The sequence below is a fragment of the Schistocerca americana genome, chromosome 9 (genome assembly GCF_021461395.2).
Source record: "Schistocerca americana isolate TAMUIC-IGC-003095 chromosome 9, iqSchAmer2.1, whole genome shotgun sequence".
Taxonomy (NCBI): Eukaryota; Metazoa; Arthropoda; class Insecta; order Orthoptera; family Acrididae; genus Schistocerca; species Schistocerca americana.
Genome location: NC_060127.1, coordinates 17,482,415 through 17,501,015, shown reverse-complemented (window position 1 = coordinate 17,501,015; position 18,601 = coordinate 17,482,415). Strand labels below are relative to the sequence as shown.

The window sequence follows — 18,601 nt, the reverse complement described above, 5'->3', positions numbered from 1 at the left end:
AGGACGGTAGTCCGTCACGCTTGATCATTCAGGTATCGGGGCGGCAGCAAAGCAATAATGTGACCCACATGTTCTTGTGAAATGTCGATTGTGCTTGCAATTTTTCTCTTAGTGATACGACAGTCGTCCTGAATCAATCTGTCAACATTTTGCTTGTGAAACTCGGTGGTTGCTGTCACAGGACGTCCGACTCTTTGTTTGTCACGCAGGTCAAATTTTCCCGACTTAAAATCTTTAAACTTACTCGTCCAACAATGCATAGTACTCACATCAACACAATCACCATAAACTGCTTTCATTCTCTGATGAATCTCCTTTGGGGTGACGCCTTCTGCTGTCAAGAATTCAATGACTGCACGTTACTTAAATCGCAGTGACCGACTGTCTGCACAAATTTCCATACATTTCACTGTAACAACACAACCATTCAGTGCTAAGGCATCCTGCAAACTGGAGCTGTAGAATAGAGGCTACAGAACAAGCCAGTACCTGCCACATACCAGTGCTGCCAACTGTTGAAGAGTTACAAAGGTGGAGGCATTACTTTTCAGTCAACCCTTGTATATTCCTTAATAAATTTTAAACAAAATTCTTCAACTCACAACAACCCTTTCTAAAAAAGTAATATACCAATGACACATTGCTGCTCATACAAGGAAATGATCACGACATACAAACAATACCACAGGATATCCAACATTTTGATTTGCAGCTCCTTGTATAGGCCGTGTTTGCAGTTAAAATTGTATACTACAGGAATTCAATAATTCGCATCCTGAAATGAAATTCACTTCAGAACATTCGATAAATTTTGTGGATCTCACAATAACTGTAGACACACTTTTGATATCTACAGAAAACCAACCAACAGATGGAATAATTAACCATACATCTTCACATCCAAAATCTCACAAATGTGCATTCTTCCATTCCACTATTAACAGAATCCTAAATCTGTCCCTGCAACAGGAGACTGTATACTAAAATACATCGCATACAGGAACAATATGACCCTATTGTGGTTCTGCTGCTGTACAACAACAAAAAACACCTTTAAAAGACCCTATAAAGCATAAAATAACACTACTAATAGAAACTGTAATGAAAAAAGACCATCAACAAACTATATAGAAAAACTATTCAATAAAATAAACACCCTACTAAAAACTTCAAACATCACATTAGACATCAGAATGACAAATAATATTAGCATAAAACTACTTTCAGGAAAAGCCATACTCCGAAACAACTTAAACCCTAGGAATTACAAATACTGCATTTACTGCACAAAATTGATATAGGACAGAAAGGAAGAAGTTTCATTGTTGGATTTAGAGAAGACACAAGAGAAACATATAACAACTAATCCACCTTCTTTACACACCTCAGAAATGAAAAACACCAAGTTAACAACATTGTAAACGCACTACAAATCCTGCACAAAATCCTAACAGGTCCAATCATAAAATATTTTGGAGGAGTTTCAAATATGCGTACACACAAAGGATTATCCCTACAATATACTAAATGAGCAAACTGATTTCACACACTTACACCGTTTTTAAAATGTTTTATTGAAATTTTGTATGTAGATAAAGGATAACCAAAACACCAGACACACAAACACATCAACAACAGTTCCATATGTATACTACCCACAATATAAATATCTTTGAGTAAACAATTAGCTGTCAACCTTGAATTTCTCACAACTGTCAGATAGTAAAAAGTGTATTATAATCTACTTGCAACAACAAGTTATCAAACAACTTTAAAATGTTGCTGAAAATAATATTACAGACAGCATTAATGGTTTAGTCATAGTTGACATATGCCCATCTACAATATCAGGATGTGAGTACATCATCAAATGTAAAACACTTTATAAATTATTTATTATGTAAATTACAAATAAATGTGATTGTTTGGAGATGTTCTGATGAAGGCAATAAAGCTGAAATAAGCTTATATATGAAAATACAATAAAATATCAAGCAGCATACTGTTTTCCAATGCTCCGCATAATGCTGTACTAGGCATAATAAATGCTGCAGGTCCCGCAATTAAGAAAGAATTTGATTTAACTCTTCAAAACACACTTTTCATCAGTATGCATCATGATACTAGAGATTTGCACCGCTTTGGTGGAAAGACTCTCAAGAATTCATTAAATTAGTTTGAAATAACAAACGAAGGTTATGTTAATATTTAATTTTGGTTCACCAGCACATAGATAGAACTCTGAATTTCATAAATATGATACATCTAATACAGTATTTATGGGACGTGAAAAGTTGTGTGTAACAAAGACTGTAATTAAAAGAAAGAAGAAAGAAAAGAAAAGAGACATTTGGCAAGTTGCTGTCCACAAACACACATGATGCTTCAAAAATGTTAAGAGCAGATCTATTATGATTCAATACTCCAAATCTTTTGTGATGGTAGCAGCCAGGTCTCCCAACCCTGATTATACATATAAGGTGTGCCCAAATGAAAGGGAGATTACTGTTATGTGTATAAAAATTTTAATAACAGCTTTGTTCATGTGCAACTGTACTGCAATATATCATTGACAGTGAATGATCCCAGCGCATAGGAGTGGAGAGGATGGCTTCAGTGTAGAAACTCCTGGGCTGCTGACAGATTCAGTTTTTCATGGTGTCTTGCATTTCCTTGTCACGATTGGGCCTCTCACCTTCAGAGAATGTTTCAAGGGCTCATAAGTCGCACGTGGCAGAAAATGTTCCAGGACCTCCCGTCAAAATTTTTGAAGGAGCTGGAAGATCTCTGTCGTGAGTTTCACAGCACTGTCCTGGAAAAGCACTCTCTCTTTCGAGAGCTTGCCCTGTGCTTGTTATTAGTGGCATATTTGAGCCTCAGTACATGTCACAATACTGCTCAGTGTTAACAGTTATGCCCCCGGGATAGCCAGTCACTGAGTAGATGTCCTTTTTTGTCAAAAAAGAAATTGAGCATCGCTTTTCCGGCCTTCACGGCTTTTAGGCCTTCAGGGCTTTTAGGCCTTTAGGGCTTTCAGACCTTTAGGGCTTTTAGACCTTCAGGGCTTTTAGGCCTTCAGGGCTTTTAGGCCTTTAGGGCTTTCAGACCTTTAGGGCTTTTAGACCTTCAGGGCTTTTAGGCCTTCAGGGCTTTTAGGCCTTCACGGCTTTTAGGCCTTCAGGGCTTTTAGGCCTTCAGGGCTTTTAGGCCTTCAGGGCTTTTAGGCCTTCAGGGCTTTTAGGCCTTCAGGGCTTTTAGGCCTTCAGGGCTTTTAGGCCTTCAGGGCTTTTAGGCCTTCAGGGCTTTTAGGCCTTCAGGGCTTTTAGGCCTTCACGGCTTTTAGGCCTTCAGGGCTTTTAGGCCTTCAGGGCTTTTAGGCCTTCAGGGCTTTTAGGCCTTCAGGGCTTTTAGGCCTTCAGGGCTTTTAGGCCTTCAGGGCTTTTAGGCCTTCAGGGCTTTTAGGCCTTCAGGGCTTTTAGGCCTTCACGGCTTTTAGGCCTTCAGGGCTTTTAGGCCTTCAGGGCTTTTAGGCCTTCAGGGCTTTTAGGCCTTCAGGGCTTTTAGGCCTTCACGGCTTTTAGGCCTTCAGGGCTTTTAGACCTTCAGGGCTTTTAGGCCTTCAGGGCTTTTAGGCCTTCAGGGCTTTTAGGCCTTCAGGGCTTTTAGGCCTTCAGGGCTTTTAGGCCTTCAGGGCTTTTAGGCCTTCAGGGCTTTTAGGCCTTCACGGCTTTTAGGCCTTCAGGGCTTTTAGGCCTTCAGGGCTTTTAGGCCTTCAGGGCTTTTAGGCCTTCAGGGCTTTTAGGCCTTCAGGGCTTTTAGGCCTTCAGGGCTTTTAGGCCTTCACGGCTTTTAGGCCTTCAGGGCTTTTAGGCCTTCAGGGCTTTTAGGCCTTCACGGCTTTTAGGCCTTCAGGGCTTTTAGACCTTCAGGGCTTTTAGGCCTTCAGGGCTTTTAGGCCTTCAGGGCTTTTAGGCCTTCAGGGCTTTTAGGCCTTCAGGGCTTTTAGGCCTTCAGGGCTTTTAGGCCTTCAGGGCTTTTAGGCCTTCAGGGCTTTTAGGCCTTCAGGGCTTTTAGGCCTTCAGGGCTTTTAGGCCTTCAGGGCTTTTAGGCCTTCACGGCTTTTAGGCCTTCAGGGCTTTTAGGCCTTCAGGGCTTTTAGGCCTTCAGGGCTTTTAGGCCTTCAGGGCTTTTAGGCCTTCAGGGCTTTTAGGCCTTCAGGGCTTTTAGGCCTTCAGGGCTTTTAGGCCTTCAGGGCTTTTAGGCCTTCACGGCTTTTAGGCCTTCAGGGCTTTTAGGCCTTCAGGGCTTTTAGGCCTTCAGGGCTTTTAGGCCTTCAGGGCTTTTAGGCCTTCACGGCTTTTAGGCCTTCAGGGCTTTTAGACCTTCAGGGCTTTTAGGCCTTCAGGGCTTTTAGGCCTTCAGGGCTTTTAGGCCTTCAGGGCTTTTAGGCCTTCAGGGCTTTTAGGCCTTCAGGGCTTTTAGGCCTTCAGGGCTTTTAGGCCTTCAGGGCTTTTAGGCCTTCAGGGCTTTTAGGCCTTCAGGGCTTTTAGGCCTTCAGGGCTTTTAGGCCTTCAGGGCTTTTAGGCCTTCAGGGCTTTTAGGCCTTCAGGGCTTTTAGGCCTTCACGGCTTTTAGGCCTTCAGGGCTTTTAGACCTTCAGGGCTTTTAGGCCTTCAGGGCTTTTAGGCCTTCAGGGCTTTTAGGCCTTCAGGGCTTTTAGGCCTTCACGGCTTTTAGGCCTTCAGGGCTTTTAGGCCTTCAGGGCTTTTAGGCCTTCAGGGCTTTTAGGCCTTCAGGGCTTTTAGGCCTTCACGGCTTTTAGGCCTTCAGGGCTTTTAGGCCTTCAGGGCTTTTAGGCCTTCAGGGCTTTTAGGCCTTCAGGGCTTTTAGGCCTTCAGGGCTTTTAGGCCTTCAGGGCTTTTAGGCCTTCACGGCTTTTAGGCCTTCAGGGCTTTTAGGCCTTCAGGGCTTTTAGGCCTTCAGGGCTTTTAGGCCTTCAGGGCTTTTAGACCTTCAGGGCTTTTAGGCCTTCAGGGCTTTTAGGCCTTCAGGGCTTTTAGGCCTTCAGGGCTTTTAGGCCTTCAGGGCTTTTAGGCCTTCACGGCTTTTAGGCCTTCAGGGCTTTTAGGCCTTCAGGGCTTTTAGGCCTTCAGGGCTTTTAGGCCTTCACGGCTTTTAGGCCTTCAGGGCTTTTAGGCCTTCAGGGCTTTTAGGCCTTCAGGGCTTTTAGGCCTTCAGGGCTTTTAGGCCTTCACGGCTTTTAGGCCTTCAGGGCTTTTAGGCCTTCAGGGCTTTTAGGCCTTCAGGGCTTTTAGGCCTTCAGGGCTTTTAGGCCTTCACGGCTTTTAGGCCTTCAGGGCTTTTAGGCCTTCAGGGCTTTTAGGCCTTCAGGGCTTTTAGGCCTTCAGGGCTTTTAGGCCTTCAGGGCTTTTAGGCCTTCACGGCTTTTAGGCCTTCAGGGCTTTTAGGCCTTCAGGGCTTTTAGGCCTTCAGGGCTTTTAGGCCTTCAGGGCTTTTAGGCCTTCAGGGCTTTTAGGCCTTCAGGGCTTTTAGGCCTTCAGGGCTTTTAGGCCTTCAGGGCTTTTAGGCCTTCACGGCTTTTAGGCCTTCAGGGCTTTTAGGCCTTCAGGGCTTTTAGGCCTTCAGGGCTTTTAGACCTTCAGGGCTTTTAGGCCTTCAGGGCTTTTAGGCCTTCACGGCTTTTAGGCCTTCAGGGCTTTTAGGCCTTCACGGCTTTTAGGCCTTCAGGGCTTTTAGGCCTTCAGGGCTTTTAGGCCTTCAGGGCTTTTAGGCCTTCAGGGCTTTTATCACGAGAGCTAGGATGCTGCCATTCCGTGCTTTTCCATTTGGAGGCAGGGTCGAAGTAGTGACACCAAGTTTCTCACGAGTGAAATCAGTTCCTTGTTCTGCATATTTCAACAGTTGGCTCAGGGAAATGCTCATTCTCACTATCTTTGTATTCTCTGAAAGATGCTGGGGCATGCACTGCACACAAATTTTACCGTAACGAAGCTTCTCGTGGATTACATGATGCACCACTCTTTTGATTATTGGCAGTTCGATAGCAGTGTCGTGTGGTGATCCGACCAACAATTCCTTTGTTAGAGTTCTCCTCAGCCATAATCATAGCACTGGTGTTACAATGTGCATCCGCCCGTGGTGTGACATGTCGTCAGTGTTCACACATCCTGCGTCATAACACTCCATCGAAGAATTGTGTACTATGCGACACACTGCTCTCTGTATACACCTTTTGTCCTGTAGTATATCTGTGCAGCATGCTCCTCTTCTGCACAAAGAAACTGGACAACCGCTCTTTGCACGGATTGGGAGGAATCCGTTGTGCAACAAACTGCGGAAACAGCCCTCCAGGAACGAGGAAATTGTTGCGAAGCTGTTAACTCTGCTTCTGTAATTAGGAATACCATAACACCATCTCTCAGCAGACACATTCACCCACTGCGATCATGTACAATGCTGCTATAGTTGAAGTTTCCTTTTCAGTCAGGCATATCTTATATTACTTTCTGTGTTCCGTTGCTCTGGTCTTAGACGTACCCATCACATTTGTGGAATTCGTGACTCTCATTTGCAAACTCCTGCATTCCTGTTGATAAAAAACAATTCTAGTGCTTCTGCATAAACACTGTCTTTCAGGTTGAAGTGAAACATCATCACTCTCCAGTCAGATTATGTGACTTGGCACTGCAGCGATGTCATTGTGGGAGAGAGAAATCTAGGCTGAGAGAAGGGGAGAAGCATTTACATGCAAAGACAGAGATAGGTGCGGCTTGGCCGTATGAAATACCCTGCCGGGAAAAAAAATTAGTTCAGCCATTTAGAGGTTTCCAGTTCACTCGAGATTTAGTGCATATGGAGTACATGAAATGATTACATTTATAGAACAATAGCACAAGGTACCAAGTATCGGCACATGCTAAAACACTCATATTAGTACTTGGTGTAGCATCCATATGCAGCAAAACAGGCACTTACTCTGGCATTCAGTCAATGATACTGATGGCAAATACTGTTCTGGCACACTTAATGCCACATTTGCCCAACCTGATCACATAGTTCTGTCAGAGTTGTCGGTTGAGATTGCACAAGTTGCTTCTTGTGCCATCGTACGCCACACTTCCTAAATTGGAGGCAAGTCTGGGGATCGTGCTGGCCAGGGAAGTTGCTGCACGTCTTGCAGAGCACATTGAGTTTCACGGTCAATATGTGGGTGAGCATTATCCAGTTGGAACAACACATCACCTTCCATTTGCAAGAACTGCAAAAGAACAGGTCTAACAACATTCTGCATGTACTGAGTGCCAGTTAGCATACCCTCCAGGAACACCAAAGACAAGCGAGATTTGCAGCTTATCATAACCCAGACTATAAGGCCTGTGATGGGGCCAGAGTGTCTTGGATGAATGCATTCTGTGAGAGAGCTCTCACCAGGTATATGTCATATGCGCAAACGACTATCACTTGTGTGCAGCAGAATCTGCTTCCGTCGCTGAAGACCACAGTGCGTCATTCCATCTTCTGAGTCATCATGTGATGGCACCAGTCGAACCGTGCACACAACGGCTGAGGTGCGAGTGAAAGCTGGGCTAGAGGTGTGCTTGCCCGTAGTCCCACTGACAGTAACCAGTTCGCTGCAATTCGTGTCGACACGTCTGGGCTCACATCTGTGCTGTGGTATCTTGGTATCTGTGTGCAATGTGCCACTGCTACCCTTATAGTACGACAATTCTGGCAGGCCTTTTTGCTACGTGGATGTCCAGAACCTCGTCCACAGGTGCGAGAATTTTCTCATAACCACTCAAACAAGCATTGTTCCACAACTGATGCAGCGCATCTTACTTGTGTGGCATGATACCGCCCCTTGGAAGGCCACAATTTGATACTTTTTAAACTCGCCCAGTCGGCTGTAGGAAGCACGATTGCATCTCCATCGTGTGGTTGCTCGCTTGCTTCACACGTCTGCACCACGTGGAGCCAGACATCATTGTTGTGATTATGCCACTAAGCTGTCTGTTGATGGATGACATTGAAACCGTTATCAGAAACTTAATGTCCCCTAGGTGGAATATGCTGTCGTCAAATCAAAATTGATGTTGTCGTTCGAGGTGTAGTAATTTTTTTTTTTTTTTCTGGCAGTACATTCTCCACTGTCGGTGGACAATGCGTTGTCAGTGCATTGTAAACTACTTGAAATAACTTGCTCTGTCAGCAATGTTGCCCAACTTTACTGGAATATTGCCTTGTATTGCAACCACATTGCAACAATTTTGATGGCAATATTGTTGCACCCATACATTGCTAATAAATGTGTTCCATGTAAAGGCACCTTCAGTTGATCAGTCCGCACAATCTTCAAGTGTCTCGGAACTGTACTCATATAATATATTCCAGCTACAGTTTTCACTTCTGATTAAACAGAAATAAACACTGTTAAAGCATATTGGATCATCAGATTTTAAAATACAAGCAGCTTAGCTGTGTTAATTTTTTTTACTTACTTATTTACCTACATTGAACCACTTCCACCAATTTTATACAAAGGGTTTTTCAGTTTCCAGTTGGCCCAGTGCTTCTTCATACTCTCTGATCTGAGCTTGCTTTCTTGTTATGAAATTACCCTTCCCATTATTTCTTGATTTAGGTTTACAATCAGATTTGCTTATCTTGGAGTTCCATGATTTTTGTGCGTTGTTTTTTAAATCATCTTTTGGGGTTTGTTATTTCCACATATCTTTCCATCACTCCATCTGATGTTGTTGTTACTGTTTCGTACCTTCTCTGTTAGTCTCCTGATGATTGTCTTTTCAGATGGCTTGATTAGATGTCCAAAAGAATGAAATATGTTTCATCCTGATTGAGATCTTTAACGGTTCCATTTCGTGTAGACTGTTTTATTATCACCTAGTCTTCAGTACCCTTTTTCTTGTCTGTCTTTGCACATTCTGATTATTCTTCATTCTATCATCAACATTCTGTTTTTTTCTGTAATGCTAGTTGTTTTGAAATTGGTTTCATAAGTGTATGTAATTTCTGGTTGTGTGACTGTTTGTAGGTTGTAGTTTTGTGGCTTTTACATTAACAGATTATTAGATGGGTAATCAAATTTAACAGGAGAGCATGGTTAAAAGGGAAGGACAGTTCACTCATATCAGAGCATAAGAGGGGAGAGGGACCCAGCTGTATGAAGGACAAGACTATACAAAAATTTCTCATTTTCGGACATATTTTGCTTGCTGTTACGTTTTACATTGTTTCTACTTTCACAGTCATCAGTTATTTTTCTACTTTTGGTGGCACATTTCCTAATATAATTCCCTTAGGTTCTTTTAATTTGGCTTTATTCCAATTCGTTTGTTGATCTCTTTTCAAGACAATAATCATTTCTTATTTTGTCCGAAGTTTTTCTTTGGAGACAAAGTGCACTCGTTAGCTGTTCTTCTTATGTCACTCTTTCTGTAATTATTTGGTTTTATAACGAGACTGTCAAATAGAGAGTCAACTACTTGAAAATGGATCTGAAAGCTCCCTACCTCACAGTGATCCATACATCACAGATTGGTAACAAGGCTCTCTGCATTCGACTATTGACCGTCTCAGTAAGACACCTCTATCACCCTTTAAAAAAAAAAAAAAAAAAAAAAAAAACTAACAGTTGGTTCCAAATATTTAGAAGTAGTTGTGTTATTCTTTTATCGACTAATGCTTATGCTAAAACTTGTCACCACAAAAAGATCCTCATTTATATTTCTCAGATTCTGAACTACATGGCATCAATTGTTAATGATCCATATGAGGAGGATGATGTGCCAATGGATGATGATGTTGAAGATGAAGTTTGGTACGTTCCTGGAGGTGAGGCATATGTTGCAGTTTCAACAGCTGTTGTCACAATTTCCATGTAAGTTGCTCGTCTGCGCTATGTTATTGACCTCAAAGGTTCGATTCTCATAGAAATAAACTATACATTTTCAGTTGATTATAATTTTTCTAGAGAGATTACACTTGTAGACGAAGCTTAATATTTACTTGTACTTCAAGGTGCATCAAAATTGTTTTTCCGTGTTCAGAGCTGATGGCTAAAGTCGTACTGTTGGTACTTTGATTAGATTTTCTGCCTGATCTCTGTATGTGAGGTTAAGTTGCATTCATGTTATTGACTTATTGATTGTTTAAAAATGTGAAAAAAGTCTCCACTTTAGAAATGAAGTTATGTCTTTTGTTTCCTAAATTGAAGTATTGATAAACTATGATAACCTGCATTAGTAGTGTCCTCACCCATCCAGACCCTTACCAGTTCCCATTCCAGCACTACATAGCCCTCATTCCAGCATCAGAACCAGTCTTCTTACTTCCCTCCTTTTCCCCTAACCCCCCGCCACCTCCCCCCCCCCCCCCCCCCCCATCCCTGCCCATCGTCTAACCTCCCAACTGCACATAACTACCCTACCCTCTCTCCACCTTGTCCCTGTGCTCTCCCCAGCAGCACCTCACTGTCCACCTCCTCTACCCTACTACCCTTCCCCCTCCCCACCCCAGCCTCCTCCTTACCCCCACCAAGTCGTCACTCCCATCGTGCACTGGTGCTGCTGCTTACAGTGAGGCTCCAGTTTTGTGTGTGTGTGTGTGTGTGTGTGTGTGTGTGTGTGTGTGTGTGTGTTTTATCTATTTTGGACGAAGGCCTTACTGGCTGAAAGCTTTATTTGTGACAGTCTTTTTGTTGTTCCTATCTATTACTTTTAATATTCCATTGCAAGCACTGAAAATTTATCAGTCTATCACAAATATGTCACTGTCATCATTATAAATGTCAGTTGGTAATGCATCAATGATACAAGCCTTCAAGAAATACTATGATAACCAAGACAGGAGACTAGTATCGCATGATGATGTGCTAGGGTAATGGTTAATGTTGTGGTTTGTGGAGTCAAAGTTCACATCCTGCTACATGCAAATTTTCATTTTTTATTTATTTATTTGTTTGTTTATTTTTTCAGCTTAGTGTTGTTATCACGTTCTGGAACTTTATTACAAATGTAATACAAGTGCAATTTGTGATATTTGATGCTAGTTAAATTTCCATCTGATTAGAGAACGAAGGACGAAAGAAATATTTTGGCAATTTCAGAGTATGTAGTTAGGCAAGAATGTAAGAGGACAGCTTTAATTGCTGTGACCGAAATAAGCAGCAATAAAATTCATATTCTTCCTTTTCACAAATATTTTTTTTATTTATTTCCAAATTGTGGAAATTCCCAAGTGTGTGGTTAGGCAAGAATCTAAGAGAATAGCTGAAATTGCTGTGAGCGAACCAAGGAACAATAACATTCATATTCTTCCTCATCACAAAGTCTATAGCAGTTCCTGTAGGTGCCGATATTGCACGTGACGTCGTGTCACATTTGCTGAAAGTCCTGTGAAATGAGTGTTACCGGGGAGCGAGCCCTCGAAACGGCAGACTTCGCAAAGAAGCTGCTGAAACAATTGGTCACCTACTGAGCTGTTGCAGAGAGGTCATACGGACTGATTACAAGCAGAGACACAGTGTTGTGGTGCAAATAATACGCTGGAACTTATGCCTGAAGTTAATCTGCCAGACCCGAAGAAGTAGCGGGTCAGAAGCCCTAAAAGGTAGCCAAAAATGAACAAACCCAATTATCATATGAATTTTCTTTACAGTGGTCAGGTATTCACACAGTACACTGTACATCATGATTGTGTAGAAAAAGAATGTGTGGATTATCAACAGTGTTAAACCAGTAAAATTAACAAAAAACTGTTGTGGGAAAGCTTATGAGATATGAAAAGCTGAAAAAACTTCAGTAGCACTGGCATAAACTGATAAAAGTGGTTCCACTGGTCTGTGGCACACAAGATGCAAATGCAAAACTACGTTGAGCATGTGAGAACCGTTGCAGTCAATAAAATATGCTTCTGTCAATTGCTAAAAGCTGTTTTATTGGTATCTGCAGACATTATCCACCAATATATTGTGCAATCTTAGATACTTGAGAAGTGTATGAAACGTCCCGTATAATAAAAACAATGTTAGCAATAAGAACAATAATAATGTGTGTGCTCATTGAATGGTAAGTGAAAATGTAATGTACCGTGTTTCCTTGAATCTAAGCCGCACTTTTTTCGGGTTTTTGTAATCCAAAAAACCGCCTCCGGCTTAGAATCGAGTGCAAAGTAAGCGGAAGTTCTGAAAAATGTTGGTAGGTGCCGCCACAACTAATTCTGCTGTCGAATAAATGTAGCGCTACACTGGCATGCTTTGCAGGCACACAGATAAATACTGGCGCCAAAACCTCTGCGTCAGTAAATAAATTTAAGAAAAGGTGGAAGACGAGCTTTTTTCTCCACCCCAAGTTTCGACCACTGCATTTTTATACATTATCCAACGAAGTAAATACAAATTCCGTATTGTTCATCTTTGAACGTAGCAGCATTTCAATGTACTACGAAAATCCAACTGGCAAGACTGTTTGGGATGTTTGTCAATTTGGACAACTCTACGTTTTGAATTTTTTCCTACCTGTGAGAAGAGATGGTTGCTAATAGGAACTTTTATGAATTGTGAATCACATGTAGTATTCTCTTCACCATAACAATAATATGAATATAAACATTTTGCCATGTATTCTTTCGTGTTTGCTGCTATATCATTTAAATCCTGTCTGCCTAATAAAGTACGAAACTAGAGTGAGACAACAGCAAACGTGGAAGAATGTACATATCGTGTCATGTTTATATTCGTATTATTCTTATGCCTAATAGTGATACAGTCAGAAATGAAGGACGGCAATTGACCAGATTTTTAAATCTAAGATGACTCTAATTTCTGTGCAGAATGTAATGTACTAAAGAGGCGCCCAAAGATTTTCAAACGGAGAAAAATTTTCACTAAACTCTCGTTCAGAACATCTTCTATCATATGCAGTCTATTATTTGGTTGTTGTTGATCATTATCAAAGAAAGCAGCACTGTAAGTAACAAGAAGTAGTAGTCTCTTGCCATTGTTTCGCTAATGAGGTGATTCCTCACTTTTTTTTTTAATTGTAAGCCGCGGTAGCGCGCACAAAAGCAAGCCACGCCGCGAGCGGCGACATGCCGTAAACACTCACTATCAGAATGTGACAAACAATGCGTGACACAGAACGGTAATGCATTTTCAGCTTAAGAGTGACGTAAACACGTATAACAAAGAGAACGGCACTTACCAGATCAAAGAAAAATAAGGAATCGATTCAAACCAGACGAAGCACGTGAAAAAGGAAGGGTACCCGTATAAATACGGATGGAGTGCCTGACGCGTAGCAATGGCTGCCTGGTGAAGCTCAACTGCTAAGCTTACAACTCGAACCAAACTACTGTAGCTGTATTGTCATTCATTCGACCTAAACTGTGTCTCATATTACAATGGACCAACTTTGTTTCGATTTGGAGGTGCGGCCTAAAACATTTTTCTCCTCTCGAATTTCGAGTCTCAAATTTCAGGTGCGGCTTAGATTCGGGAAAATTATTTCCTTGATTTCGAGTCCCATTTTTCAGGTGCGGCTTACAATCAAGTGCGGCTTAAATTCGAGTAAATACGGTATATTTAACCTCTGATAGTTATACCCCTTTTCTTCATATCCATAGTTACGCTGTAGCTGTGAAATGTTTTATCAATTTTTGCCCATAAACATAATTCCCAAGCATCTGGGAACTTTGTAAGTTCATTGATTAAAGTAGGAAATAACAAATTCTACATACATACTAAACTTTATTGCATTTGAAAGTGAGCAAATAAGTGATAGACCTGGAACAGGTGATTAGTTCTACTACTACGCCCTTGAAGTAATACGGACGGCAGGAGTATTGCTGTATAATGAAAATTTTTGCCCGTGTGTGGTGTGCGTGACTAACAGAAGGTCAGGATACATCTTAGTATTTCACTTTAGGCTATACATTCTACATGACACTATAACATTTTACCAAGTGGTGTGGTGTAGTGGTTAGCACACTGGACTCACATTCAGGAGGATGACTGTTCGAACCCGTGTCCGGTCATCCTAATTTAGGTTTTCTGTGATTTCCCTAAATCACTTCAGGCAAATACCAGGATGGTTTCTATGAAAGGGCACGGCCGACTTCCTTCCCCATCCTTGCCTAATTCGATAGGACCGGTGACCTCACTGTTTGGTCCCCTCCCCCACCCAAGACCAACCAACGAACATTATTTTATTTCTTGCAGAGAGCCTCATGATCTTTCTGGAATTGGAGTAGTTCTACTAGAAATATTTTTATATGAATATTTGCTTCACTGGTCTGCTAACTGATCTCATTGCACAAAATCCACAATATTTCCTCAAGACAACAGCATATCTTCAGGTGATTACAGAATTGCTTTTAGGAAATATTGCGATATCTACAAAACGTGATGCAATGGCAGAACTTGAACTGCATATTGCACAGGTCTGACAGGAAGGGCTGAAGAGTAGCATTTGAATTCTCTTTATGGGAAACCTCTTTCTCAGTACTGTTTTTGCCATAGTAAATCTGTGCTTACTGCTACCCGTGTTATGGAGGTAGAAGTAAACCTCCACTCTCAAAGTAGTTCAGTAAAAAATTGAGTGAGTCTCTGCTGATGGACTGACTGTTAATGTAGATAATACACAGTACACACAATTCTCTATTGCTCAGGGTGTGTCACATCATTAAATATAATGCATGAGGGTAAATCAATAAATGAAACAATATTTTGAATTCTTAGGTGTTCATGTTGATAAAACCTGCAGTAGAAGTCACATGTTACAAATCTTAAGTGTGTAAATGCTACAACCTGTGTGCTGCGGATAACATAAAATTATGGAAATGAAAATATCAAAAAAGTGGCTTACTTTTCCTTGGATATTATTAAGCCATCAAAGTCTTTCAAAAATATAATATGGGTTGGTAAATAAAGTCTATTTACCAGGGAGCAGTAGGATGAAACACACAATAGATGTGATAACTTGTGAGCTCTTGGAGCCAGTGGCTTCTTCTTCCGGAAGGGGGGTTGGAGATAAAGGAAGAGGGCTGAAGGAAAAGGGGTGGTGAGGTTTAGCAAATGCCAAAGGCTGCGGAAAAAGTTGCCCAGAACACCAGGTTAGGGGAGGCTCGATGGTCAGGATGAGAAGGAAAGACTCAGTTCGTGCCACGTGCCTGGGCTAACTTTAGGTTAATTTATATGGTCTGAGTATTTCTCTTCAGCAACCATTCCTTTTTCATTGCTCTTTTTCACCTATCCTTTTTTAATATCTGACTTGTCGGTACCTCCCTCCATCACTCGCCTGTCTGATATAATTCATTTAGCTTTCCTGTCTTCTGATTCCTTCATAATGTTTTTTTCCTTAGTTTCTGTCTTGCTTATTACCCTATCTTCCACCTTTACATTCTTTGGTTTTCAAATTGTTTGGTCGTTTGGTGCAAGTACCAACAGTGACATCAAATAAGTCTTCCCTGACCCAGGTTTCTAAGGGACTTTCTCTTCAACCCTTCTGCTGGGAGAAGGAGCCACTGGCTCTGGAAACTCATATGTTCCACACAGAACTTTTTACACCTATTCTCTTGCTGCCTCAAGGTGACTGATTCTCTCTCTCTCTCTCTCTCTCCCTCTCTCTCTCTCTCTCTCTCTCTTTTACCAGTAGTATATTTTCAGACACAAATTATTTTCGTTAATGTAGACAAAGTCCCTGGATAGAGGGAGAGCACACACAGTTATAGATACACAACACTCGCGCACATGTGGCCACTGTCTGACTTGGCCTCAGTGCCTGGAGACAACAATGACTGTGTGTGTGTGTGTGTGTGTGTGTGTGTGTGTGTGTGTGTGTGTGCGCGTGCGTGTGTGTGCGCGCGCGTGTGTGTGTGTGTGTGTGCGCGCGCGCGCTTACGTGCGCATGCACTCATGCGTACATTCCTTCATCTAAGGAAGAGCTTTCACCCCTTAGCGCCTCCTCTATGCCGTGAAGAATAGCAGTCTGTGTTGCTAATACTGCTCTCGTGGAACCTAGTACCATTGGTAATTTGCCTATCTTATGACTTCCTGGGGCAACAAAAATTTGATGTTCAGTTATTGGGCAATTTAAAAAACTGATAACACTTTCATAATCTACTCATTAATAGTATGAAAAATTTTAACACAGTAAGACAAATATTACAGCTACAAACTGTGTATTGTTTGGAGGCAGTGTTAATTGATGGTGTGTGAATACTCAGACCACATTCATCCCATATTTGAGGACGAGAGCACTTAGTGACTTCTACAAAAAAAATTCTCGTGGGCATCCCCAGAAAACTATGGGAAGAACAATGTTTGTTGCTTACTGCATTTTAGCTGTTCATGCAGTCAGACTTCGGCATCTGGTATGATGTTCTAAGTTATTGCTACTTTACTACCGACTCTATTTGCAGCACAATTTGCAGACAGTATCTATTTACATCACTAAATATACCTTCAGAATTGTCACCGTACAATACACGAGATGCATGAAAAATCTTTTGCTTAAACTGGAGCAAAAATTACCCCGGCTATTTTCACTCGTTGTTTCATAAGCTTTGAGTGAGCATCATTTAAAATCTTTCCAAAATTTTTCTTGCTTACAAGCTTCAAGTAGAACATTTAACACATTAATTCATTTGTAAAATAATTAGATACTCGGAGCCATTTTGTGGATTCTTTAAATCAGAGGTTTACTGCTTTATGATGATTTGTATTGTGGTTATAAAAAGAAGCGAGATGTTTAGGCATAAAAATCTGCGATGTAAAGCGATGTAAAGATGTATAACTATAGTATAAGTCATTATATGAATGGAGGAAAATTGAGGAAACCAAATAAGTGGTCAGCATTTTGGCATTTGTACACTATCCAATCGCATTAATGTGACCACCCGTCAAAAACCTGAATAACCACGTTTTGCAGTGCAAATCATGCAGGAAGAGTGTCAGTGGGGTTTTGGAAGGTACCCACAGGGATGGGGAGCTGCGACATTTCTGCTGTCGTGGTCAGCTACACTGCTAGGTGTCTCAGTTGAGGCTCCGTCATGCAAACAGCCCACTTGAGGTGGTCCCACAGATTCTTGTCCGAGTTTAAATCCGGGGAGTTTGGTGGCCAAGGAAGCACGATAAACTCATCCTGGTGCTCTTCAAACCACACTCGTACACTGTGAGCTGTGAGACACATTGCAATTCCCTGCTGGTAGGTGCCGTCGTGCCAAGGAAAAAGAAACTTTATTTCGGGGGGGTCACGGTTCCACAGCATAGATGCTATCCAGAATCACGAGATCTCCTGTGAAATCCCACAAAAATGTCCCTCAGACCATAACGCTCCTTGCCGGATGCAGGGTGTTCGCTTTCAGACACGTCACACTGTACACGCCAGTGGCCATTATTTGTCTGATGGAGCATAAAATGTGCTTCATCTGAAAAGGCCACCTCCCACCACCCAGTTAGGTATCCAGTTGCAGTATTGGCCTGCAAATTCCAATCTGTGCTATCGATGAAGAGCAATCGGCACGTGTGATGAAGTGGGCTTTCGCAGCAGAGGCCCGTGAGCAACAATGTTCGCTTGACAGTTGTTGTTGAGACAGTGTCGGTAGCCCCTTGGTTCATCTGGGTGGTCAGTTACTCAACAGTTGCATGTCAGTTCACCTGTACATATCTCTGCAGCAATTGGCCACCTGTTGCCTATGACCTGTGGTGCAGTGGTTTTGGATAGTGACATTTTGCCATGCGCAGTATACTTTAATAGTGACGGCACGTGAACAGTTTACAAACTTAGCCATTTCAGAAACACTTCCACCATTGGCTTGAATGCTAATGAACATGCCCATTTGGACGTCAGATAACCTGCTCTGTTTTGCATTGTGACAGTTACTGTACTGTTTTCCGTGTGTGTGTGTGTGTGTGTGTGTGTGTGTGTGTTTTGTGACACCCCCCCCCCCCCCCTCCCCCTGCCCACACCCCCCTTGCTTTGTATATCTTCCACTTCTAGTGCTGCGGTTTGCAAATATTATTGCACATTGACATCGAGCATAGGCAGTGGTCACATTAATGGGACTTGACTATATAGTAAGGTGTGTGTGTGGGGGGACGTTATGAAGGAAAGGGGGGGGGGGGGGGGGAGAGAGAGAGAGAGAGAGAGAGAGAGAGAGAGAAAATACAGTGACAGTTTAGTGTAAGTCACTGTATGAATGAGTAGGGATTAAGAAAGCATGTAAACAGTCAGCACGTTGGCTTATTTTTCGCTGATAATCTCTGCTGTGATTGTAAAACTAATTTGTTCCATATCGCAGTGAGATGTTACGATTATGATGCGTGGAACGTCTACACGAGTGTCTCTGTAATTGTGAAGGGGACCATATGGCTCATGGACACTGTTTGAGCTTACACTGTGCTCAAGTTGTCACTCTATGGCAAACAAAAAAATTGGTACGGGGCTTTCCACGGTTAGTTGGCATACTCTATTGTGACAGTATTCATCCTAACATTGATCCCCTATGTGAGACACAAAACAGCCAATTGACAACTGATACCTACAATTTGTGGCGTGTAGAT

At 42.1% G+C, this 18,601-nt stretch overlaps 1 protein-coding gene across 2 annotated transcripts in view; it reads left to right on the top strand.

Moving 5' to 3' along the window:
- LOC124550987 (endoribonuclease Dicer-like) overlaps positions 1-18,601 on the top strand; it is a 315,900-nt gene that overhangs the window by 159,783 nt on the left and 137,516 nt on the right. For both annotated transcript variants that reach the window (XM_047125814.1, XM_047125813.1), the window contains one exon: positions 9,774-9,919. In XM_047125814.1, coding sequence (XP_046981770.1) covers positions 9,774-9,919 — 146 coding nt within the window. The remainder of the gene's footprint in view (positions 1-9,773; positions 9,920-18,601) is intronic.